Genomic DNA, 25,064 nt, shown 5'->3' with positions numbered 1-25,064 from the left:
TCTGCTTCAGGACCCTTCTGCTTTTGCTGCACTGTTGCAGCAATTAAACCCCTCCCTTAGAGGACCCAGTGGCAAAGGCCATCTCCAACATTCTGCCCCATGCTCTAGTTCCAGGGGAGTCCAGCAGTTCCCACCTCCAGCGGAAACCCTAGTAGAAAGGGTATCTTAACATTGGCACTTGAGACAGGCCCCCCATCTCTCATCACACTCCCCTCTCATTCTGCTTCCAGGGCCCCTTGGAGAAATAGGCTCCAGCCAGTGTCACACTGCAAAGCCCTCTGATACTCTAAGAAATCCTGGCAAGCTAGTAACTGGGGGTGCTGGTGGGGTTCCAAGGCTCAACATCCCTTACATACTCAAACCTGTCTGGATGTCCCTCTGGGTTTTTGGAGGGGAGAGAGTGATGGGGAGGACACATCTGAGAACACAGGATAAGCTGAGTAGGCTGCTCCAGGGTGGAGGGAAGAGGGAGGGGAGAGGTGAGGTGCTGGAAGGGGTGGGGACAGAAGGGCTGGCCAGAGCAGGACGCTGCTGTTGCTGCTGCTGCTGCTCCTGCTGCTGCTGTTGTACAGGGGGCATTCGTTGTAGGGACAAGAGGACAGTTGGAACAGTTAGGACAGTGGGATAGGGTCTTCGCGTATCTTACTTCTCCATCTTCAGCCATGACAGAGAACTCAGACAAAGTTCCTATCACCATGGTAGGGCCTGAGGACGTTGAGTTTTGCAGTCCCCCGGTGAGTACCTCCTGGGTCCCCAGGACTGCTGTGGAGTAAGTCCAGACACAGAGACCCCGGCTTCCTGTGGGTGCCAGGTCCACTTCTGGGATCAGGGATTTGGGCCTTTGGATGTGTGGTGATGAGGGAATCAAATGAGAATGTCCAGTGTGGGGGGAGAGTGTCAGGGTACAGAGGATCCACCACAGGCGTGGAGCAGAGGGTGCAGTACTAGGGGGCCGGCCTAGGGAAGAGTCTGCTATGGTACTTCCATGTCTGAGGACAAGGGACACTCGCAAGGCAACCTCTGAGTGTTCTTGGGGCCAAGGTTTCCTACTCCAGTCCTCGCGGTTCCCCCGGGACAGGATGCAGGGATCGCGAGTGTGGGTGGCACGGCAACCAGTCCATCTCCTGCCCCGCAGGCGTACACCACCGTCACCGTGAAGCCCTCCGGGAGCCCAACACGGCTGCTCAAGGTAGGAGCTGTGGTCCTCATTTCTGGCGCGGTACTGCTGCTCTTCGGGGCCATCGGGGCCTTCTACTTCTGGAAGGGGAATGACAATCACGTAAGTTCAACGAGTGACTCCCCAGTTGGGATGCAAGGGCCGCCAGGTGCGCAGGGTGGCCGAACCCCTAGGTGGAGCCAGAGCGCTGCTCGGCCAGCGGGCACAGCCTGCTGCTCCCTTTGGTCCCCTTGGTTCTCTTGGACACCTCCCTTCTCAGGTCTAGCCTAAAGTGGGTACAGGGTACAGGGTAGGCAAGCTCAGGGTTCCTAGGCTGAAAACAGAAACGGGGACTGTTCGAGAACGCCCTGGACACTGTGGGAAAAGCCATTTTCTGCCATCCCAGCCTAACGCAGCTTACCAAGCAGTTGTGAGGCAGTGGGTAGGGCACGTGACCTCTCTGAGCTTCTTCTCCAGAAAGAAAGAAATGAAAGTAAATGATCCTTGATGCCTGTCCCAGCTGAGGAAAGCCATAAATTTAAATAGGACAAAGGGTAGAAAGAATATTCAATCCTACAGCTGAGGGAAACTCTTTTAACAAGAAAGTTCTCCTGTTTGTGACCTATTTATTCATTCTCCCTATTCTGTGTTAAAACAAAAAGTCAGACTTCCTTAGAGGTAACAAATCTCTTTTAAGAATCAGTGTGCTCACCTGTGATTTAATGGCAACAGTCTCACTAACGACTCTCCTCCCTTTATGTGCTCATTGAGATTAAGGCTGGATAGACTCTCTCAAGGAGTATAAAAAGCGTTTCTGTCTGAACTGGGCAGAGTTCCAATGCGTTCTCTAAATACCTGAGTGTGTCCACCTATGTAAAAGGGGACATTTTATCTTGATGACCATTGCCATACCGGGTATAAGCTTATTCCAGCTAATGGAAAAGAATTCCATCTCCAGGGAGCACACAAAGGGCTCTTTCTTAATCACTGTCCTCCAAGGTTCGCTGACTGCCTCTTTTCCTCCTCTCCCACCATGAAATTCAAGGCATGAACAAATTCCAGTACTTAGAGAAAATGGTGCTGAAAGCAATTCAACCATTTTACACAACACATCTTCTGCAGTCACTGCATAATTTGTATTTTTAACTCAAAAGCCTCATGTAGATAAGCAAGCCATTTAGCACAGAGTCTGTTTTAGAGACTATATCAAATTTACAAGCATCAATTTGTAAGATCGGAATTGCGCTGTATTTTGTGTGGATTTGAAAAGTGCCTTAATGTATTTGTATTTTAAATATAGACACTGGTGGATGCTCATATGTGAAAGCACAGAATTTGAACATGAGAGTGATTTTAAATGTCTATGTCTCCATTAGTAGCAGGCTTGAGATTGTCACCCTTGGGGAAATTTGATGGTGTTAGAGTACAAATACTATCTTTTAGACAACAAAATCTCGATGATGAAAGTAATTTAAAGACAAAAAATAGCTTTGATTTTTAAGGGTTTTTTGTTTTGTTTTTGTAAATATTTTGGCCATGAAAGCAATACCATTTGGCATTTAATTAAAGACAAACATGGCTAGCTGACAAGCTTCTTAGAATAAGCCATCACCCTGAAGAAGTGGGCTCCCACTTCTCATATCTTTCATTTTCCTGCAAGATGTTTGGTTTAAAAGAGCAGTATTAAATTCTAAGAATATGGAGGAATAGTAAATCACATTTTATTGCTAACAATCAAAGTTATTGCTATTTCCTACTCAGACAGGAGAATGAAGAAAATCATGGCATTTTTGTTTTCTGGAAAAAAATTTGTCTAATGCTGTTCCATATTATTTAAGTCTGGCAAACAAATCACAGAATTTGAAGTAGAATGCATTTGGCAGTATCTATGCTATGCACATGCATGGATCTGCTGTCTTTGAATATAACTTAAATCACCCAAAGACAGCATAGTCAAAAAAGATAAGTATCTATCACACAGGAACGATCATCAAGCTAATGGACTCCCTGTTCTCTGGAGAGTTTCAGGCCTGGGCTCTCTGCATTAGTTTACAAAGACGCACCAGCTGTGAAGTTCTCACCTCTCCCTTTCATAGGGTTCAACCCCAAAGGACAGTTCTGCTCAAATTTAGCTGGAGGGTTACCAAGCACAGGGCACTAATCATGAGGGGATCGCTGACAGAGCTCAAATATTGAGGCCATTTTTCATCCACATTATTGTAAATGGAACAAGGCGTTGAGACATTGGAAATTCCCATCAGTGCCAGGCAACTGACAACTCTACCAGTTCAGTGAGGTGGGGAGACCATTGCTTGCGGCCTTTTTCTTAGATTAATTTTTCTAGACATTTTCCCAAACATTATGTAATTAATCTTATAGAACCGAGGCCTTATTAAAAACTCATTAGCAAATATCCTTGGCTGTAAAAGGCACCATATTGAGCAGAATTTTGGCAAATAATAAACTTCATTGTACTTGGTGAGAAATAGCCTGAGGTGCCAACATCTCCCTCTCTGGGCTTAGAGAAGATAATGTAATTGCCATTCCAGCAATTCAGCTTTCTGCCCTGCTCAGGGCCCAGAACTCTGGAAACTGCAGACTGCCTCCCACCCTCCCCCACTCCTACCCACCACTCCAAGAGGGCACAGGCTTTTCCTGCAACCACCAGCATGAGAGTGCCAGGCAGACTGTAGCTAGGGATCCTCTCCTGAGAAGAAAAGTGCAACTGTTGGAAAGTGAAATTCCGACTGGAAGGGTCAAAGCCAGCCTGGTACATAGTGTGATAAACTGTGATATGTATGGGGTGGGGGAATAAAGAGGAACCGGCCAACAAGAATTTCTAAATGGTTAGATTCTTAAGTGTTGCACTGCCTTAGTTTGCTGTCATCTGAGCGGTGAACTCACAGGCCAGGTTCCTCTAACAGTCACTGCTAACCCATGTGTACAATGGCTGCTCTGAGCTCCCAGGGCAGAACAGAGCCTGCTTTCTCAGCTGGCGTACAGAAAGGCCTGGTTTAGCCAAAACCAAAAAACAAAACTCCAGGCTTCTATAACTGGGCTGCTTCTGAGGGAGAAACTGGAACAGGCTGCTGGGCTCTGCTCCATCTCCGCTGAGTCTGAATCCTACGGGGTGGCCCCCCAGGCAGTGTGGCTTAGGGAACTGGAGGCTGCTGGGTTCCTGGAAGGAGGCAGGGAGGCAGGGATGGACATGCTGGAGTGGTACCGATATTTCTTAAAGGAAGCCGGCTGCCTGGAAGGAAGGGTAGGAGTGACAGAGCCATTCCCACATCTCTGATGATAAAATAGTGCTCTGTGAGTCTAGTACTAATGAGTTTTCTCCAAGTAACGATCCTGTAATAACGGCTGCGTTTTCTAGTGTTTATCCAGTAGTTGTAGTCACTCTTCATAATGAAGGAGGAAAATCAGACTTGAATAAAGTCACAGTTCTTTGCTGTGCTGAGTGGCTGACCTGGCATGAGTTAGAAATTTTGTCATCGGTTTTCAGTCTTTTCCCTTGGAAGACTTGCACATGTGTACTTGTGCGTGACCACGCATGCACTTTCTACGTTAGACAGACGATAGTTAGATAATGGATGATTAATGAAGACAGATAGCTACCTAAACTCCTAAAAAGAAGGAAAGAAGAGAAAGCCAGCAGCATGCTCGACTGGAGCAGTGTGTGAATTATTTTTAAGCTATGACAGAGAGTGATAAGCTGTCCAAAAAAAAGAAAGTCCTTTGGATAATTTAATTTAGTGATAGCTTTGTTCTTTTGTTCTTTCTTTCTTTCCTTCTTTCTTTCTTTCTTTCTTTCTTTCTTCCTTCCTTCCTTCCTTCCTTCCTTCCTTCCTTTCTTCCTTCCTTCCTTCCTTTTTTTTTCTTCTCCTTCTCCTTCTTCTTCTTTTTGAGAAATAGTTTCTCTATGTAACCCTTGCTCTCCTGGAGTTTGTTATGTAGACCAGGTTAGCCTTGACCTCACAGAGATCTGCCTGCTTCTGCCTCCCGAGTGCTGTCACGTATAAGACAGACCCCAGCCCTGTCTGTAATCCTTACCGTATGCTACCCCACACGTCACCTTGACTGATGAATTTCAAAAATCAGCCTTTAAGCAAAGATGCCAGTGTTTCAGCCAAATGCCTTTCCATCTATCTGTGGGTGGTTCTCAGTCCAGCTACAAATAGAATTAAACTTTAGAAAACTCAACTTCACAGTTGAGCTTTAATTGGTCCAGATATGGTCCCTAGTTGCTTCTGATGGGTAGCCGAGATCCAAGTCCTTGAGCTCTTTAAGTAGCTATCAAGCACTACTGAATATTTTACTTAGTATTTTAAAACAATCAGGCTAAGGAGATGGCTCCCTTGCTAAAGTACTCGCCATGCAAACTTCAGGTACTGAAGCCACATTGTAATCCTATTACGGGGGAGTACAAGACAGGCTTTCAGGGGCCAGCCAGTCTAGTTGAATTGGTCCATCTAGGTTCAGTGAGACACAGTGTCTCAAAAAAGTAAGGTGGTTAACAATGAAGGAAGAGAGCTGACATTAACCTCTGGCTTACATAGACACACACACACACACACACACACACACACACACACACACACACACACCAGAAATCATTGTACTAGCTGACTGGTATATGGATAGATTCCTCAAATGAAAGTATTCCTATTAATGCTATTTTTCTGTATCTATGAAAAAGATGGGATCATCCTCACATATTGTGGACCTAAAGATAAGCCCCAAATTGCTGAAAGGAAGAAGGTACCAAAGACTCTTGTTCTCCTCTAGATTTACAATGTTCATTACAGTATGAGTATCAATGGGAAACTACAAGATGGGTCAATGGAAATAGATGCTGTGAACAACTTGGAGACCTTTAAAATGGGAAGCGGAGCGGAAGAAGCAATTGAAGTCAACGATTTTAAAAATGTAAGTACACTTCACGCATTTGCAGAGTCTAACAGGTGAAGCCCTGGCTTTTCCAGTCCGAGGAGAAGCAGCCACGCACGCACGCACACACGCACGCACGCACGCACGCACACACGCACGCAGTGGTTACTGTTCTCAACAGCAGCTTCTCGGCCAGCAACCCACCTGCCTTGTGTAGCTTCTGCTCCTTGAGAAAGGGTCTTGCTTTGTCCTCCATCTTCTTGCAATGAAGAGGAAATACCGGCAAATATACAAAATAACAAAGCCCTTCGGGTGCGGTAGGCCCAGGTGTCAGGCAGGAAGGCACAGGAGGACATTACTTGAGCCCTGGAGTTTGAAGCAGACGGAGCAACATGCGATTCCCATCTCCAAGCCAAAACAAAAGTTTGGAAGTGAGTTTACTTCTAGAAAATATGTGGACTTAGAAGTCAAAAATAAAGCTTTATTGTTTCAAATGGGAAAATATAATGTCATTGCCAAGAACCGACGCTTCTTGACATTGCACAAAGTCTTTGAGAAGGGCCAGTGAGAACCAGGCGATACTCTATAACTTGACATGTAGAGTGCTCAAACAGTCTTCAACAGCAAGGGCAAAACTTTGGATTTCTAGAGAATAGAGACATTTTAATGACTGGGTGGTTTGTCAACAGTAGTTTCTACATCCATATTTTTCTAATTTCCATTTAATCCAGAAAATAAGCATGGGTGGATGCCTATCATAAGCCATGTTTTCTGGCATGGCCTATTACAAAAGAAACATTTGAGTCCCTTTTTGTTTTGAGCAAAATTTAATTGAGAGGCAGTTTGAGACACTGGGCTCTTGGTTGATGCTTCAGTGTGCATGTGCTGACTTGGCCTACACTTCCCATTGGCTGACAGGACGAAGCACTTGTGTTTGGGTTCTTCTGCTAAATCGGCAGACGATGTGGGCGAAGCTTCATAGCGAAGGAGGGCTCTTGGAAATAATGTCTCTTTGGATAGTTCATTGGTCTACAAACATCTCATCAACCCATCTTCCTCTGATTTATGAGAAAAACGAAAGAAGCTTTTCATTGATAGGAAAGCACTCTCCTCTCGTGGGAGCCAAAACACGCGTCACAAGTCCTTTTGAATTCCCAGCAGATGCTAGCATTAGTGATCTGAGATGCTGACTATCGATGCCAGTGAAGCCTGGCTGTGTTCACAAAGGGCCCTGACCTGGGGACAGGCTCTGAAGCCCTGAGTGTGCCCAGCTGCACTTTGTGTGGTCATCAGATTGCAAATGGTTCTGGTCTGTGCACAAGTGTAATTTCTCTGAACCTATTAAATGCTTTTACTGCAAAACCCAGGACAGGGAAAAACATTTCTTTTCTCTGTACTACTCAATATAAACTAATAAAATGTGGCTCCTGTGTACACATCCTTCAATCCAGAACAAAACTGAGTACCTGTGATGTGCCCACAATCTCAGAATATGCAAAGGGGGTTTTGAGGATGAATTACAAAAGGCCCCTCACTCTTGGGAGGTTGATGTGTCAAGAATATCCTCTGAAAATATTTTAATCCCAAACCTATATATCTGTTTTATAATCCTTTGCTTCTTTCTAATAATGGTATTGATTGTGTTTTGTCCTCATAGACGAACAGGGCCACAAATATTTCATAAGCTGATCAATTCTCTTTGATAGCTTCTACATTTCTCTAAGTCAGAACTGGTGAGTGGAACATTTCTTTGATGGATAGTACCTGCTATGGGTTTAAACAAGCCTGGCCTTTTGAAAAGACATGAATCAGACTCTGTGGTCATCTTCTATTACTTTTGCCTCTATTTTAAACCATCAGTCAAACGCAGGAAGTGTTGAGTGAGGCTCACTGTGTGGAGGGATGACGCTAAGCACAAGGGGTGGAAGGTGACCGACGTTTATCCTTCAAAGACCTTCTGGTCCGGTCTAGAAGGAAGACATGCACACAGAAATGGCTTGAGGTCAGCCCCTAAATGTGTCATGATAAGCTATGGGCAAAGTGTGCCCCACACAGAAAGGCATCGCTGCCAATTAGAGGCTTTGCACAGGCATGGCAGAGGTGAGGACGCGGTAATTGAATAATGGCCTGGAATGATTTGTGGTGCTGGGAACTGAACCAAGGGGCTTTCTTGTGTTAAGCTATCACCCTTCCACTCAGCTACAGTCCCAACCCTTTCGAGAAATCGTTTGAACTTTAACAGGGAGAGCTGGAAAGGATACTACAAGAGGATTCACAGTCCCCCTCTCAATGCGGTCAACTACATCAAGGACAGGGGCGGAGATTGATGGAGATGCAGGTGGGGGCTAGATCATGGAAGGTTCTACCTGTAAGTTGATACCTGGGACCCCAGTATTTTAACACAGTCCAACAGAGAACAGACACCGTAAGAGAGAGGAACCCTGAAAAACAAACAAACAACAACAACAACAACAACAGAAAAACAAGTGCCCCAAACTTTGTGCCCTGAGACAAACAAGCAAGCAAGGGTTGATTCACAGCTCGTGGTTTGTATTCTAAAAGATTATACCCTGACAAGCATCCATGTTGTTGGTGAAAGCCAAGTTCCTCAGACCTGAAACCGTATTTCAGGAACAGAAGTAGAAACCAACAACAGACAGCAGTGGTGAGCACATTTGGATATCATGGTTTTCAGAAAACAATTCTTTTAATATGTGGATATCTGAAATTTGTGATTTAAAAGCTAAAGGGGGAAAAAACCTACAGCATGAACCTACCTTGAAAGTAGGTAGGTTATTGATTTAAAAAAAATCAATATAACCCTCAACTATAATGTAAAGGAACAATAAAATGAGGGTAATTTATAATGAAATATGGATTTCATATGTGCATGCTCTGCCAGATGCATGAGCGGACATCAATAAAGCCAAGTGCATCTAGGTCAGTGCCTCGCACACCCACAGTGCAGGTGGTCACAAGTGTTCTTTGACAGTTAGGAGTTTTTCTCAAACAGTAGGCATCAGTACTGAGGCCTTGATGGGCATAGCTACGCATGTCTGCCAACCCGGAACTTGGGAAGCGGGAATAGACTTGTGAGTTTGAGACAAGTCTAAGATTCTGTCTCAAAAAAAAAAAAAAAAAACCTAATTGACTTTAATTTCTAAGTCGCCGTTTATAGGAAATTGACTGTGCTGTGAGCTATGCTTAGTCACTGTATGTTTTTATGTAAATTGGAAATGGTATCCTGTGCCGAGCAAGTACCTCCAGGCAGCTCAGATTCTTAAGACACAGGATGGTTGATTCTTCAAGATTTCAGGGCTCTACGAGACCCAAAAAAACTAGGATACCCCAATCTTTGTATCAGACTCTTCCAAAGGTTTCTAGAATGCCTGTTGGGTACAAGACTCCCTTCCCTCCTTGAGGCCCTCCCTTAGGAAGCACAACCAGGGTGGTATCATGGCTCCTTTAATGAACAAACGTTAGGGGTTTGCTTGCTTTTTGTTGGTTTGTTCTTTCAATCTTCACTTGTTGCCTTTGTTAGCAAATGTCCTCATTATCATGGGCTTCTAGGCCCCCCGTTTGTTTACTAGCAGATGAGATTTGCTTGACTTCCTTGTACTTCCCCATCTGTGTCATCTCTTAATATATACAGTCACTCGTAGCTTTGCAGCCAGACTGGATGGTGAGGTGTGACTTCCCTTCCACTGGGCTGTCAGCAAGCCCTGCAGTGTGTGGACTCTGAGGGCCAACAGGACTTGGTGTTCTTTCAGTGTAGCTATCTGCAGTTAGAATCTGCTCTCTCCAAGCATTCTGGAATGATGCATGCTTTCCTCCCTACACATCTCATGTTTCAGAGAGCATGGGTGTTTGGGGTTAGAAGACATATTACACAAGGAGCAGTGATCGCTCTCCCTCCCTTGCTCTTTAAGCTACAAGTCGTAGATTTCCATGCAGAGTAGGAGCAGCAGAACTTTGGGAGGTAGCTTAGCAGATGCCAGTGGTTCTCAAGCCGTATCCCCGAGGTCCCAGCAGGACAGCCTCCAAGGGCTTGATGCAAATGCTAACTTAACATGTACTGAATCAGAAATCCTTCCCCTGGGCTTGGGACCCAGCCCTTTGGGTTTTGTCCCAGTGACTCTGATATGAACAAATGTTTGAGTCCCAGGTACAGGAGACACTTGGGCTGAAAGACTATTATAGTCATTTAAAAACTACTCTGCCAAGTTCCCTTTACCCTCAATTCTAAGTGTCCATTATTGACATCTGGTGGTTTAAGAGTACTCATAGATCAAGCCCCACTATCAATGCAATAAGAAACTCTTGGGATAGTCCAGCAGCTCGGTTCTGTTTTTAGGTTGGTTTTGTTTATTTATTTTGACAAGATCTCATGTACCTCAGAGTGGCCTACATACTCACTGGATAAGCAAGAATGACCTTAAACTTTCAATCTTTCTGCCTCCGTCTCCCTAGTGCCACAAAGCCCGGTTATAACAACAATGTTCTTAAAATCTCTCCATGGGACCTTGGTTCCCAAAGCAGACCTCTATAGTCAGGCCATGCCTCTTCTCTGTCTAGGAGCTGGGTTGAGAGAAATACGGTGACAGGAGTTGTAACCTGCAGGACTTAAGCTACAAGCCCTAGATTTACATGCAGGGAAGGAGCAGCAGAACTTTGGGAAGTAGCACAGCAGACGCCAGTGGTTCTCAGGCATGAACAAGAGGCCTGCTGGATGAACAAGCAGGCATCAAGGCAAAGAGTGGGCCATGCAGGAAGACTCAGCCTCCCCCCTATTCTAAGTCTGTTACCTGACAGCCTCTGTGGATTTCAGGTCCTGAGCGTGACTCTCCTGCAGCGTGACATTTGGTTAACTTCATTCTCCATTTAAGCATCCTGAGCCCGTAGCGCTGGATTTGTGCTTCCCTCCCCCAGCTCCTTTGCAGGACCTTAACCAGTACAGCCTTGTGTCCTACACTGATCTCAACACAGCAGGAGGTCGTCAAGGTTCAGACATGTGGGGGAATCTACATTATTAGGCATAAATGTTATGACCTTTTGGAATATTTAGATCACCTATTCATCATGAAACGACATCAGCAGAGTCCAAGTAAGCACTCCTGGGATGGAAGGTGCAGGTCCCTCTCACATCCTCTTCAGGTGAAAGCAGGGCCCAGCTGTCAACTCAGATGGAGCTCTGTGCCGATGTGTCCCTTAAGGCTGGTCCCCAGCCAGGAGGAGACACTGTTTATATCTCAGAGGGGACAAAACAAAGCACCAAGTCCTCTGGTGAGGCTTAGCTCCTGGTGCTGTGTAAAGTTTTTCTGCTTACGTCAGACTCAGTAACTTGGGAAAGCTGAGAATGAAGGGAATTCATTAATTTGGCCAACATCTTCAGAGAAGCTTTGTAGGATCCCAGGCGTGCCCACACACATGCACGCCTCAGATACGGATCTCAACGAGGTTATAACTGAGAACCAGTTCCAGTCTCCAATCTAAGTGGGACCATAGCATCTGCCAAGATTCCCAGGCTGTGTGTGTGTATTCAACGGGAGTGTTTTTTTCCTTGTCTGTATTTGTTGCATCTTAACAAAGTTAGATGCTACAAGTAAAATGAAGGGTATTTCAAGGGCTAGCAAGACGGCTCGGGATTAAGATGCTTGCTGCCTACCCTGATGACTTGAGTTCAAGTCCTAGAAAAGGTGAAAAGGACCAACTCCTTTAAGTTGCCTTCTGACCTCCACACTTGCCGTGGCACGTGTATATACAATAATAAGTGTAAAATTAAAACAGAGTTCAAATATGCATACCGTTAATCACAATTTTAAGTACTTTTATTGTTAATGGACCAATAGAAATGACTTTGAAAATTGAAAAATAAAATAAAAAAAGAAAGGGCTGCATGGATAGAGGGACACTTCCTGAGCTCCATACACAGTTGGAGTAGCCAACAAGAGCCACATGGCTTAGGTATCACCCCTCATCATCACTCCTCCTGGGTGTGGTCTCTATCCTCCCTGCCATTCCTCACCTTTTCATCAGTTGTATTTTCCTCTGTGACCCTTATTTCTACCTGAATTTATATTTTCTTCTTATTGGAAAACAATGCTAAAGATAAATCCATGGTAGCTGGGACTTTATCTTATGTTTATCTGTACACATAAGGGACCAAGTGACTACGTGGATGGACAAGTAATCCTTTATCTCCTAGGGCATCACTGGGATCCGTTTTGCTGGAGGAGAGAAGTGCTACATCAAAGCACAGGTGAAGGCTCGCATCCCTGAGGTGGGCACAGTGACCAAGCAGAGCATCTCTGAACTGGTGGGTACCAACACACACGATGGGCGAACGCTGAAGATCTTTTTCCTTCGTAGGTTCATGACTACAACCTAAGTTTTACTTCTTCTCTGCTAGAAGAACTTCTCTGTCCTGCTGGCTCTAAGCCATCTTTCTGGCCTGGTGCAGCATATTTAAAGGTTGAGGGGTACATGTTTTAAAGTGCATCAGCTGTGATAACTCAGTGAGTAAAGTCGCTTGCTGCCAAGTGTTACTCCTGAAATTCGAGAGAGAGAGAGAAAAAAAAAAACAGTTCCACAATTTTAAGCCAAATCTGAAGCAAGCTTTAATTAAATACTGGCCAGGTTGATGGACTCTGGCCAGGTCCATGTTTTACAGAGGCTTAAAAAGGCAAAGCCCACAGTTCACTGTATTTCCCGTCAGGTCCAATCAGGGGCAAGCATACATCCCCCATGTATTTCCTGCCTTCATACCTCCTGTCTACATCCAACCAAGCACATCCGGTACCAAAAAAACTTGTTTAGGGGGGCAAAAACATGTGGCTTGGGCAAGTGGGGTTTACAGATTAACTCTGGCTCTTGGGGGGAGGGTCTCATGTGGGATCCCTAGAACCCACATAGTAGAAAGAACAACCCAGTTCTTTCAAGTTGTTCTCCAGAGTCCACCTGTGTGCCATGGCTACACACATACACACACACACACACACACACACACACACACACACACACACACAGACATACACACACACACACACACACACACACACACACACACGCCTAAGAACACTAGGGGTTTGGTACTCAGGGAGCCTTAGTTATCCAATGTTAAATGGCTATCTGATCAGTGATTAGAAGTCCAAAATAAAATATAAAGTCCACAATGTAAAATTTTCACTAAAGGGACTTCAAGAAGCCCCCTAGCCTCAACCCCACAAAATGTGGGACTTGTTCCCACATACTCTGTATAGCTGCTCATGCAGAAAGTGGGTTGGAGCACTCTTCCCATGGGCGTTCGATCCAACCCTGAACTGAGTGAGGTGCTTCCCACAGTTCTTCCCTTTGGTTCAAGTCAGCTTAAATGAAGCTATACAAACCTTGTCAATTTTAATTTTTAAAGCAAATTGCCTTGCCAGCAGGGCCTAAGTTATAGAACTAAGATATATATAGCCCCATATTTTTTTTTAAATCACGGGGTCTTCCTAAGTCACACAGGGTCAAAATTAGTCTTGAAAGCTTAGGCTAGAGTAGAATTCACTATACAGCCAGGCCGACCTCAAACTCTGCACATTAAAAACGTAATTCTTCCGTTTGTTACTAGTACTTTGCATGTAAGCCTGGCATTTTGTTGGTTTTGCATTGCTGGCAATTGAACTTAAGGCCTCACGCATGTTAGGTAACCACTCCACAGACTGTATACTGGCCCGAAACCCGATCTTTAAAAAACTGTACTTTATGATTGCATAGAGACCTAGAGACACATTGAATCATAATGCTCGCCATCTTATCGCTTAGGGCTTACAAAGTAGTCACACCCATGACTGTCTCTCATCTGAGCTGTGGCAGGGATGGTGGGGGCAAAGACAGACTTGGGAGCCATAAAAATGTAGATCCAAAAGCCAGCTCTGCCACCTGCTGTGAGTGTGGCTGTAACTCCTCGAACCTCAGTTTTGTGAGCTTTCAACTGCTGCGTGCACACTGTGCCCCCATGGTCTTAGAACCCACTAGAAGGTGAATGGGAAGATGGCTGCTCATAATTGCTAATTTTATTATGACCATCTCTGAGTCCTGAGTATCCCTGAGAGGGAAGTGAAAGGAGCTGCAGATCCCTCAGGGCCAAGGAGGGAAAGGGTGCCTAGAAACAAACCTAATTGTTTGTTCCCAGGCGAGCAACATCGGGTGACAGCTCAAAGCGAACAAAACACAAGCTATAAACAAACCTGGCCGCTTTGAAAGTGGGCCTGGAAGTCCTGCTACTTCTCATCGACACCCAGTTACCCTGTGTTCCTTCTGTAAGGTGGCCTCCAGACCTTTAAGGTGGCCTCCAGACCTTCATGTCCCATGTTCCACTTGTTCTCCCTGTGAGCGGTGCTCAGTCTGAACTCACAGAGAGAAGCCTAAAAACTGGGTGGGACGCTCCTTTGCTGTACCTCTTGGGCTTCTCTTCATTGCACTCAGTTCCCTGATACTCTGCTGCTGATAGATATATTGTTTATGAACTACCCCATCTGAACATAGCTTTAGAGTATACAAGTTTACACCTCTCTCTGTCTTTGTATCTGTCTGTCTGTCTGTCTGTCTGTCTTCTGTCTGTCTCTCTCTGTCTGTCTCTGTCTCTCTGTCTCTCATGTGTGTGTGTGTATCTTACCCACTGAGCCATCTTTTAAATATTTATTTATTTATTTATTTATTTATTATATGTAAGTACACTGTAACTGTCTTCAGACACTCCAGAGAGAGCATCAGATTTCATTACCGGTGGTTGTGAACCACCATGTGTTTCTGGGATTTGAACTCAGGACCTTTGGAAGAGCAGTCGGCGCTCTTAACCCTTTTAACCGCTGAGCCATCTCACCAGCCCCCCCACTGAGCCATCTTATTGGCTCTAATTATTTTCTCCTGAAATTTAAAATAATACTTTGTTACTACAGAAAATTTGATAAGCCAGGCAGTGGTGGCACATGCTTTTAATCCCAGACTCAGGAGGCAGAGGCAAGCCAATCTCTTAAGTTTGGGGCCAATGTGACCTATAGAGCTAACTCCAGTACAGCTAGAACTACACAGAGAAACCCTGTCTAAAAAAAAAAAAAAAAAAAAAAAAAAGATAAATACATTAAGTATAGAGATTTTGTGTCCTTGAACTTATGATAATCTTTGCAGAGATGAAATTAGGCTATTACAAAATTCTTATTTTCGTTTTCGCTTTAAATTGTAGGTTATAATGTATGAATGGTAAATCAGCACACAATTATACTTTTTTTTTAGACAGGGTCTCATTAGATAGCCTTGGCTATCCTGTGTTAGCATTCTGACTAAGCTCTGCCCCCACAATTACCTGGCAACAGCCAGGTAGGCCTGACCTACTATAAAAGGACTCTCCCCCTCCTTGCTCTCTTGGTCTCTTGTTCCTCTCTTGCTCTTCCTTTCTTGCTCCCACTCTGTTCCCTCCACCCTTCCCCCCTCTTTCCCATCCCCTTCCCCCTCTCTCTCTCCACGTGCTCATGCCAGCCTCTACTCCTCTACTTCTCTACTCTCTTTCTCTGCCTCTACTACCATCTTAACTGCCCTCCCCATGCCCTGAATAAACTCTATTCTACACTATACCTCCATGTCGCTGGTCCCTCAAGGGGAAGGGATCTCTTGGCATGGACTTGCTGAGACATCCCCTTCTCCCACACCTCACCACACCTCCATAGAACATCTCTCCCCTCTCTTTATCTTTTTATAAACACATCATCGTGGAACTCGTGTGTGTGTGTGTGTGTGTGTGTGTGTGTGTGTGTGTGTGTATCAGATTGGTCTTTAACGCACAGAGATCTGCTTGTCTCTGACTCTGCCTCCCAAATTGTAAGATTAAAGCACAAGTCACCATGCCTACCTATGACTCTACTTTTGAGAGTCCTTTTAGTCAAATATTTCAGGTACCCTCAATTTCAGACAATAATACTTGAAAATAGTGATTCAAGTTCGGTAAATACTTTTGCATTTTAATCTTTGCACTTGATCCTTAGGTCAGAGCAGACTGTCTCTTGCTTCTTTTGTTTACTGCATGCATGATAGATCCGCTCATAGATAAAAATCAATGCAGAAAGTACAGTTGGGTAAATCTGCCATGTTCGTAGCCTGCGTGCTCCCAGACTGACAGCATCCCTGGCTCACAGGACGCATCTCTGTGTGTCATCCGAGCATCCCCTCTTGTCCGCACCCCTCAGGCTATGGCGGGGCAGATTTATGAGCCACTTGCTCTCATAAATTTTTCAACAGTTTTGTATAACTTTAAAAGGCTACTGTGTTCAAAGAGCAGTCATTTCCGGGATGGAGCCATTTGACTTATGGTAGATAACTGGATTACCTGGGTGTTACCTTCCTCCAATAACTTGAAGCTGTTTAATGCAACCAAATGCCTGCGGGAGGAAACACAAATGAAGTGCTGCTTTTACCTGTAGTGAGGGGAAAAAAAAACGTTTTAATTTCTCCAACCTACTGCAAAGTAATAAATAGATGAAAGGAACAACTTGGCAAAAAATAAATTTGTCTCCTGGGTTATCAAACCGTCCTCAGCATCTTTCTGTAGCAGGAAATTCGGGGCTTAGCTTTGAAATCTCAGTGGTGTGCCTGATGTGAGGAACATCTGAGATAAGTTTCGTTATAGCTAGGAACAGGAGAAATGGTTTATGTTAAATAACGCTTTGAACTGGAGACATTAAAGAACCAATCACTTGCTTTTTCCATTGTTGTTTGGAAGCTGCAGAACAAAAACCCCAAAAGATTTTTCACTTCAAATGAAGGGTTCCTCTGTCCTTTATAGGATTTCAGGGTCTGTTCAATTGCTTTTCCTCAAACATGTCTTTGATCGAAAACATCAGATTAACCTAAATCTCGAAGTTGGTATCAAGTAATTTTCACTTCCACTCTAAACACTTTGGTTCACACATTGCAGCTGTCTAGAAGCAGGGTGTTGGGAGGTGTGCTTGGGTCCTGAGGAGACTAAGACTGGCGCCTGACCCTGTGCGCACTCACTAAGCAAGAGAATCCTTTGGTAGCCCGATTCAGCAAGCAGCATGCACCACCCTCCCCTGCTCAGGCGCACTTCACCTTTACAGGAAGGCAAGATCATGCCAGCTAACTACGAAGAGAACTCGCTGATTTGGGTGGCCGTGGACCAGCCTGTGAAGGACAGCAGCTTCTTGAGCTCTAAAATCCTTGAACTCTGTGGCGACCTGCCGATTTTCTGGCTTAAGCCCATGTATCCAAAAGGTAAAGTGTTAAATTTTGCTAACAAGGCTTGGAATTCTCCCTGTCTTCCTGGCTCTTGGGAGCCCCCTCCACTGGCCTGAGCGTGGTGGGACTCATGTAGCTTGGGATGTGTGTAGGCTGAGTCTTGGTAATTAGCATGAGAGATACAAGAGAAGGAAAATGACGAGGTGGGGGTGGGGGTGGGGGGTTCCTGCAGCGTGGAAGGGAAGGCACAGCAGGGTTAACAGGAGGCAGGGCAGAAAGACAGAGCACTCACTATGCCTAGCTGCGGTGTTTATTTATGACACCCCTGCTTCTTCCTGTACTGCCCCTTAATCTCGGTTGTTCACACCTTCCAATTTTACATTTCTTTATTCTCAAAGCACAGCATCGGGGGACTAAGAAGCTGTCATGCTGCCGATGCTTTATTATATTCGAACCCAGAATTATGGGACAGCCAAAAGCTGCTGTGGGGATAGGCTAAGATTCCTCATGTTCAAGGCTCTCGAGCATCGGCTTCCAAACCCAGGGAAAATGAGTGCAGTGCCCCCTTGGTGTCACCCCTGAGCCATTTCTGGGTGACAAAGGCCAGGTGATCTCAGCAGGCCTCACCCTTTCTCATCCCCACAGGGCCTCACACTTCATTTCTACGTGGTCAACACACTGGTCTCCCCAAGGCTTACTTTGTAGCTGTGGCTCAGGGGAAGAGGGCAGTCTCTCTCCTTGCATATGTGAGATAGGCTGTTTTCAAAAAAGGTTTTATTGACTAGTAAGAGACAGCAATGAGGGAATGGACAAAATGTGGGCATTAAACCCACTGGCTTGTCAGGATACTGTTTAGAATAGAAAGAAGAGTTTACCTGAAAAAACAGAAGCAGTTCAATGGACGGCTGGTCATGATAGTTATACAGCAATACTGGTGAATGTTTGTAACGCCCTAAACTGTACAATAAAAACTCATTAAAATGAGCGAGGCCTGCTAGCAAGCAGCCACTAGGAAGGCTGAGGCAGGAGGATCAGCTGAAGGCTATCCTCAGCTACATAGTGAGTCTTTGTTATATGATACCATGTCTATTGCTATGCTTGCTTTACCACCATCAAAACAATAGCCTACTGGGCATAGAAAGTATAGATTTCTGATTCTACCATGACCAATTGATATTTACTATTCCCAAAATCTCATCTTGCTCCAAAGCTTGGAGAAGATGGTTCTCTCAGCCCACACCAAGTAGTGCCACAGCTGGCAGAGGGTTAGGAAGGACCCTGAGGCCACAGGCAGGGTCCCAAAGACTGGAACTAAAGCAAGGCCTTGAAATGCACTCACTGCATGCAGTTCCTGTCCTTGTATCTCCATCTCATGGCTGCACACCACTTTACAGTCCCCACTACTGTTATCTAGGTGAGGCCTTCTTGCTGTCTACCACCCAGAGCCATTGTCCTTCCCATGAACAGACTAGAATCCCCCATGCTACCACTGATCTCGAGACAAGCCTCAGAACTTCTGGAGTTCATTCACTCACTCCTTGACAAAGTGTCATTTACAAAATGACATTTATGAAGGTCTATCCTGTGCTGTGTAACTTGCTCTAGGTAAGAGACACAAAGGGAACGCCACAGAAAACAATCTGTAGCCTCAGAGTTTCCCGTTGTCGGACTGGGAAGACAGCTCAGTGGATAAGGATTAGTGGTCTGCCAGCAGTCTAATTGGTGAGCCCCAAATCCTAGTAAGAGTTGAATATAAAAAGAAAACCAAGGTAGATGGCTCCTATGGAACGACACCTAGACACACACAAAACAGGTAGACAAAATATTAATAATAGGAGACGCTATGCAAATACACTGCAGGGGACAGGAGGTAGGGATGTGCCGCAGACCCTCTTGGTCCCTTGTCTGGGTGGAATGGGTCTCTAGTCGCAGATGGTCCAGGAGTCGGCAGGAACTGACAGACAGACTCGACCCAAGGGAGTATGGATCTGAATGTAATTTGTCAAATCCAGCATCAAATACAGAAGAAAATAGGGAAGTTGGGTGACACACCGGCAAGGTACAAAGAGGTTACTAGATTCTTACACAAAACAGAGGAATGCAAACATGGAAGAACTAGCAGGAACCAACTGGGATAAAATTCAATGTTAACAACTGGGATTAAAAACAGCTCCACCTAAGGTCCACTTAGTCTTAGAAGCCAGGGACAAGGGCTTTGTGCCCTTGCCATAGTTCCTACTCTAGTCTATTGTATAGTCTACCTTTCCCCTAGGCCATTGTAAATACTTGTGTAGGGGTGTAACTCAGCTATCTATAGTTCTAAGAATCTACTCTGGTTCCTCTTTAGGTCACAAACTTCCTTCTTCCTAGATAATGCATAAAAACATCTGATTTTTCTATACCATAGGGTTTGTTTTTTAAGAATTAACCAAGACAATATCTCATATGAAAATGTAGAGCTTTATATCTATATAATCAATTACTTATATTATTTATATATTGTACACACACACTCCCACCCATACATTTCTAAGTATATGTATGTATATATGCAACTAAGAGTACATAAGGCTTCAGGTTACAGCATACCTAATCAACAGTGCTTTCAACACACAAGCTGCATTGTATATATAACCCAAAATCAATAGACGTGAGGTTTCTGGCACTGTGACCACTCCCTACACCTCAGTCTCCTTTTCGATTACCATTCTGCTCTCTGTAGCATGCTGACTCGTCATCCTTGTGCTTGCTTATCAGTACCAAATTCCAGATAGCACATTTACATCTGGGAAAAAAAACCTCACAGAAACAACTTTCTGTCCTCTTCTATCAAGAAAGTAAATTAGGCTTTCCCACACAGGGCGCTAATCTAAGTTTCAGATTTAGAAATGGCTTGCCTGGCTCCTCCTCATGCAAAGAAGGCAGGGACAATGACTACTATTTTATTTTTATTTTTGGTTTTTCGAGACAGAGTTTCTCTGTGTAGCCCTGGCTGTCCTGGAACTCACTCTGTAGACTAAGTTGGACTCAGAAATCCACCTGCCTCTGACTCCCAAGTGCTGGGATTAAAGGCGTGCACCACCACACCTGGCCCAATGACTACTATTTTATTTGCTCAATTCCTATTGTGAAATGAGGAAAAAAGGTGGGGAGGCGGGGCTTGAGAACAGACGGTTTTCAACCAGCTTCCAGTGTCTGTTATAATGTAACTTTCAGTATTATGAAATTGAATGGGTAGCTAGGACGCGGCTCACACCTGCAATCGTCACTCTAAAATGCAGATCTAATTGCCTTAATTGTTCACGTAAAGGAATTAATTTACAGCAAATTTCGCAGAAATCCAGAGAGAGAGAAGAGAAGTCGTGAGAAACAGTGCTCCCTCTACCACAAGAAGACCACACAGCGAACCTCGAGGTAACGCAGGCCCTGGAAGACTGAGTAACGGAACCAGACCCAATGTTCAGGACGACGCAGAACCTTTCAACCCTGACAATCCTTACCACGTGCGTACCGGTATATTCATGGCATGCTCAGACAAATGCATTGCATGTGGTGCTGAAAGAGTATTTCTAAGTGAGGTTTCATACAAGCATAGACTGCATCTTCATGTATTTGGTGCAAATTCAAAGTTGTTTCCCTCGTCATTGGTAAGGGGAGTAGGGGAGGTTGTTGGAGGGTTGTTTAGGGTTTTTTTGTTTGTTTGTTTTTGTTTTTGTTTGTTTTGTTTTGGTCAGAGGGGAAAATCCATAGAAATAAATAATATCAGGAATCTGTTTTAAAATGTTCCCAGGAGTATGCCCTCAAGGCAACACAAGAATCAAAGTATTCTCTTTCCCTGCTTATATCCACTCTGGTCATCCATTCGGCACATATTTGTGGATTTCCTGACTGTTCGCAGGCCCTATGCCCAGATAATCAACTGCAACTTTGGCCCTCAGGGTTCTCAGCCCAGACAGGATAGCTTCTCACACAGGTAATACTCTGAGCTGAAGTGCTGAAAACTGAAGTCCGTCAGAAGGGCACTAAGGTATTAAAACCCCCAAGATCTAAGAAATATTTATAACTTACCATTACCACACTTTGAAGAGAAGGAAAACAGAATATGTATTTGTAGCTGTTTTTTAAAATAAAGCATAAGCACAGTTTAAAAAATATATAATTAAAATGTACAATGACGATGCGCTTCCAAAACCTTATACCCCAGACATCGTCTCTATAACAGCTTCTTAATGACTAATTGCTCCATTTCTTTGCAGGATTATACAGAGAGAAAAACAGCACAAAAAATCCCATTCTGTTTTCCAATTAAAATAGAGTATTTTGGAAGAGTTCTGTCTCTCTCATACTGTACCACATTCAGTTAGCAGCTTCTAGCCAGTTAGCAGCATTCTAACATAACTAATTTGGCTTTGGCAGGCATATAGTCTCTCCCTCTGATTCGATACTGCCTATGCTGTTGTGGTACACCTCTAAGTGGGGTGATGTAGGTGCGGCAGATTTAGCGCAGAGATGCTATGATGTAAGTATGTCTTTGGCATAAATACCAAAGCACAGCACCACATCTAAGTAGACAGGAGTTATAGATTTTACTAGAGGTTACCAAATTGTTTTCCAAGAGACACACCATCTATGTGTCTGTGAAAGATGATGCAAGGCCCTATTTCCTATCAGACTTTCCTGGACTTATGGTATGGTGAGGCAGGGGCTACTCAACACAAGCCTCCTGCTTGCTAAGTACACACCCTATATCTGACTCTGCTCCGAGCCCTGTTAAAACTGATCACCTTTGCCACTCTCTTGGGTAACCTAAATTATGTCTTCTGCCTATTTATCATGCCTGTCTCAAATTATGTGTAAGGCTGACTGTCTTTTCACACTAAATCAGTGGTTCTTAACCTGTGGGTCAAATCTCTTTGGAGGTTGAGTGATGTTTTCATAGCCCATTTATATTACGACTCATAACAGTAGAAAAATTCAGTTATGAACTAGCAACAAAAATAATTTTACAGTTGGGGGAGGGTGTCACTATAACATTAGGAACTGTATTAAAGGGCTGCAGCATTAGTAAGGTTGAAAACCACTGCACTAAATCCTTTGTGTGTTCCCTCCCTACCCCCAATAGTCCTACACTGCTTCACATATTACAAACGTATTTTCTGGTTTATCATTTTAGACTAATGTATTTTAGAAGGATTTAGAGCCAAGGTATTCTCCAAATAACCCAAGGCTTATCAGAAAATTCAGAACACCATAGCACTTTATTCCCTAAGCTCAAAGAATAACAAGAAATATAATCTGAATAGGCAAACAAAATTTAATATAGTTTATTCCCCAGGTAGCCAGGCTAGATGAATTTGTTCAAGGTCTGAAGCTATCAGGCACTTTACAGAAGGGCAGGGTGTGACTTGTCTGCCCTGGTTACAGATTTGAGGAATCCACATCCCCTGAAAACCCCCAACTATGTCAACTTACCCTTTATCATATGCTGAGTTTTAAGCAAAACTACTTTAAGCATTTTCCTCAAGGTCTGTCCTTCACATGCTCCTCTTAGGAGAAACCCTCCAGCAACAGCTTGAGATTTCCTCCCAATTTTGTTAATCCTAATGAGCCTCCCTATGAGGAAACACCTCCATTAACAATTACACACCCTCTACCCCAGAGAAGTCTGCAATTAATCAGAGGCTGTCTGCTGATTGTTCTAAATGACTCTATTTCAAGAGAGAAGGGGAAAGTAGTCTGAAGAATTGAAGAATGGTCTGAGGGAATGAGGCAGATATTCTGAAGATAGTACTGAACAGGTGCTTCAGACAGCGTTGGGATTGGTGATTCTGTTGGGTTTGGCAGCAGCAGTGCAGGTGGTGGTGCAGGTGGCGGTGCAGGTGGTAGATTAAGTGGCAGTGCAGGTGGAGATGCAGGTGGCAGCACATGTGGCAGTGCAGGTGGAGGTGCAGGTGAAGGTGCAGGTGGCAGTGCAGGTAGGTATTAACCACTCAGTCCTTTTAGAAGTACTTTTCCTACTTATGACTGAAATGTCATACCTTCAATCTTCCTTACATTCATATCAGAACCCTTCTTTACAGTACTTCAGAGAAACAAGTAAACTTGACAAGTTAACAGTTGTCAAAATAAGCCAGTAGCTCCATAAAGGTTTTCCCAGTTTCAAGAAAATTTTGACTTTCCTCAAATTGAGTAGACTTTAAAAAAAAAAAAAAAAACCAAAAAACCAACTCACAGGGCAGATACCTCCAGAACAGCACCTAGAGGCAGGCGGATTTCTGAGTTCGAGGCCAGCCTGGTCTACAAAGTGAGCTCCAGGACAGGCAGGGCTATACAGAGAAACCCTGTCTCAAAAAAGCAAACCAAAACAAAAAAGATAGACAATTTAAAACTAGGGATTTTACTGAGTATGGTGCTCATAACTATAGTCCCAACATTCAAGAGATTGATGCAAGGACTGCTCCAAGATTAAGGCCAACCTGAGGTACATACTGACTTTAAGGCTAACCTGGGCTAGTATGAGATCCTGTATCACCCCACCAATGCTCCCAAGTAAATCAAAACAAGGGTGTCTTGCCAGTACATTTAATGCATGTTTAAAAGCATGCAAAGACCTGACCTACAGATCATCAAAAAAATAAACCAGATATAAAAATGAAGAAGAGGGCAGTACTGTGATCTGTCTAGCAACAAAAGTGGAGTCTTCCCTTGTTGATACAGTCCGGTTTGGGGACACCTAAGGCTCTTCTTCCCCATGCTCTGTTGCTGATATACAGGCAGGGGACAGCAAATGGCTCAGCAGTGCTCTGGGAACAGCAGAGCTGGACTGGTCCCAGATCAGTGAGCCTAAAGGAAGACACCAGTGTCCACCGCCTGAAACTGATAAGTAGCAGTTAGGATGCCCCTTCTGACCCTAAAGCTTCTTTTTTAAAGTTACTGAAAACAGAGTAGATCACTACTGAGTGATAACCATGGCTCCTTCCAGGCACAGAGGGACTGGAGGGTATCGTTAAAACGCCACGCAACTTTCTGCCTGTGGCAGGCTAAGTAGGAAAAGGTTCCTTAATGTCAGAAGGAATTCTGAGTGGTGGCAGGTTACAGGTTTGAAACTTGTAACTGACTGTGCTGCTTTCTTGAAGCAGTGAACTCAGAATCATATTTTAAAATAGCAGGCATGCTATACCCTCAGCAGAGGGAAGGAAATAACTGTCTCTCGTATCACAGCAGCAGGAAGGAGAAAGCATGACATTTGACCCTAGACTGGACCATGAAGGGATCTGCTGTATAGAATGCAGGCGGAGCTACACCCACTGCCAGAAGATCTGTGAACCACTGGGAGGCTACTATCCATGGCCTTACAATTACCAAGGATGCCGCTCGGCCTGCAGAGTCGTCATGCCATGCAGCTGGTGGGTGGCCCGCATCTTGGGCATGGTGTAAATCCAGTTCATCTATCAGGACTGCCAAGCAAGAATCGATATGAGAGTTGAGAACCAAAGAAGCATAGAGCATGTCCATGCCAAGAGACCACAAAGTATTTTATATTCAACCTGAATAATGTTATCCTAAACGCTGTTGTGCACCACTGTGTGCAAATGTGCTGAAAGGGTAGTTTAACTCTACAATTATTATCATTTTACGACTTGCTTTACCAATAAAGCCTACTGCAAGTCTTTAAAAGCTACTTTTGAAATAAATATGAAAACTTATTTACAATTTGTCCCAGATCTGTCATATACTTGAATTCCTTTTAATCAAATCATGACTGAAATCATCCCAGTGGTTCTATTGT

At 44.3% G+C, this 25,064-nt stretch overlaps 1 protein-coding gene across 6 annotated transcripts; it reads left to right on the top strand.

Annotated features, from left to right (window-relative positions):
• The first annotated feature begins 479 nt into the window (after positions 1–479).
• Positions 480–24,992, top strand: Cnmd (chondromodulin). 6 transcript variants are annotated; one of them, XM_006518664.4, is made up of 7 exons: positions 480–734; positions 1,136–1,279; positions 5,945–6,085; positions 12,252–12,362; positions 17,158–17,311; positions 20,612–20,778; positions 24,500–24,992. In XM_006518664.4, the coding sequence occupies exons 1-7, from the start codon at positions 663–665 to the stop codon at positions 24,710–24,712; spliced, it is 1,002 nt and encodes a 333-aa protein (XP_006518727.1). In that variant the 5' UTR covers positions 480–662; the 3' UTR covers positions 24,713–24,992. The 6 variants fall into 6 exon arrangements, with proteins under 6 accessions (XP_006518727.1, XP_006518726.1, XP_030103541.1 ...); XM_006518663.4 differs by having other exon boundaries at positions 20,600–20,778; NM_010701.3 differs by having other exon boundaries at positions 491–734; positions 24,497–24,981.
• Positions 24,993–25,064: the final 72 nt, after the last annotated feature.

The sequence above is a fragment of the Mus musculus genome, chromosome 14, assembly GCF_000001635.26.
Source record: "Mus musculus strain C57BL/6J chromosome 14, GRCm38.p6 C57BL/6J".
Classification (NCBI taxonomy): Eukaryota; Metazoa; Chordata; class Mammalia; order Rodentia; family Muridae; genus Mus; species Mus musculus.
Note: the sequence above shows the minus strand (reverse complement) of the source record. Positions and strands in the feature narration are given on the sequence as shown.

Excerpts from the sequence above, each read along its gene's own strand:
- Cnmd (NM_001310655.1), top strand. The coding sequence starts at position 663 with ATGACAGAGAACTCAGACAAAGTTCCTATCACCATGGTAGGGCCTGAG. Across the intron at positions 735-1,135 it reads TTGAGTTTTGCAGTCCCCCG|GCGTACACCACCGTCACCGT; the intron begins GTGAGTACCTCC and ends CCTGCCCCGCAG. Across the intron at positions 1,280-5,944 it reads GGAAGGGGAATGACAATCAC|ATTTACAATGTTCATTACAG; the intron begins GTAAGTTCAACG and ends GTTCTCCTCTAG.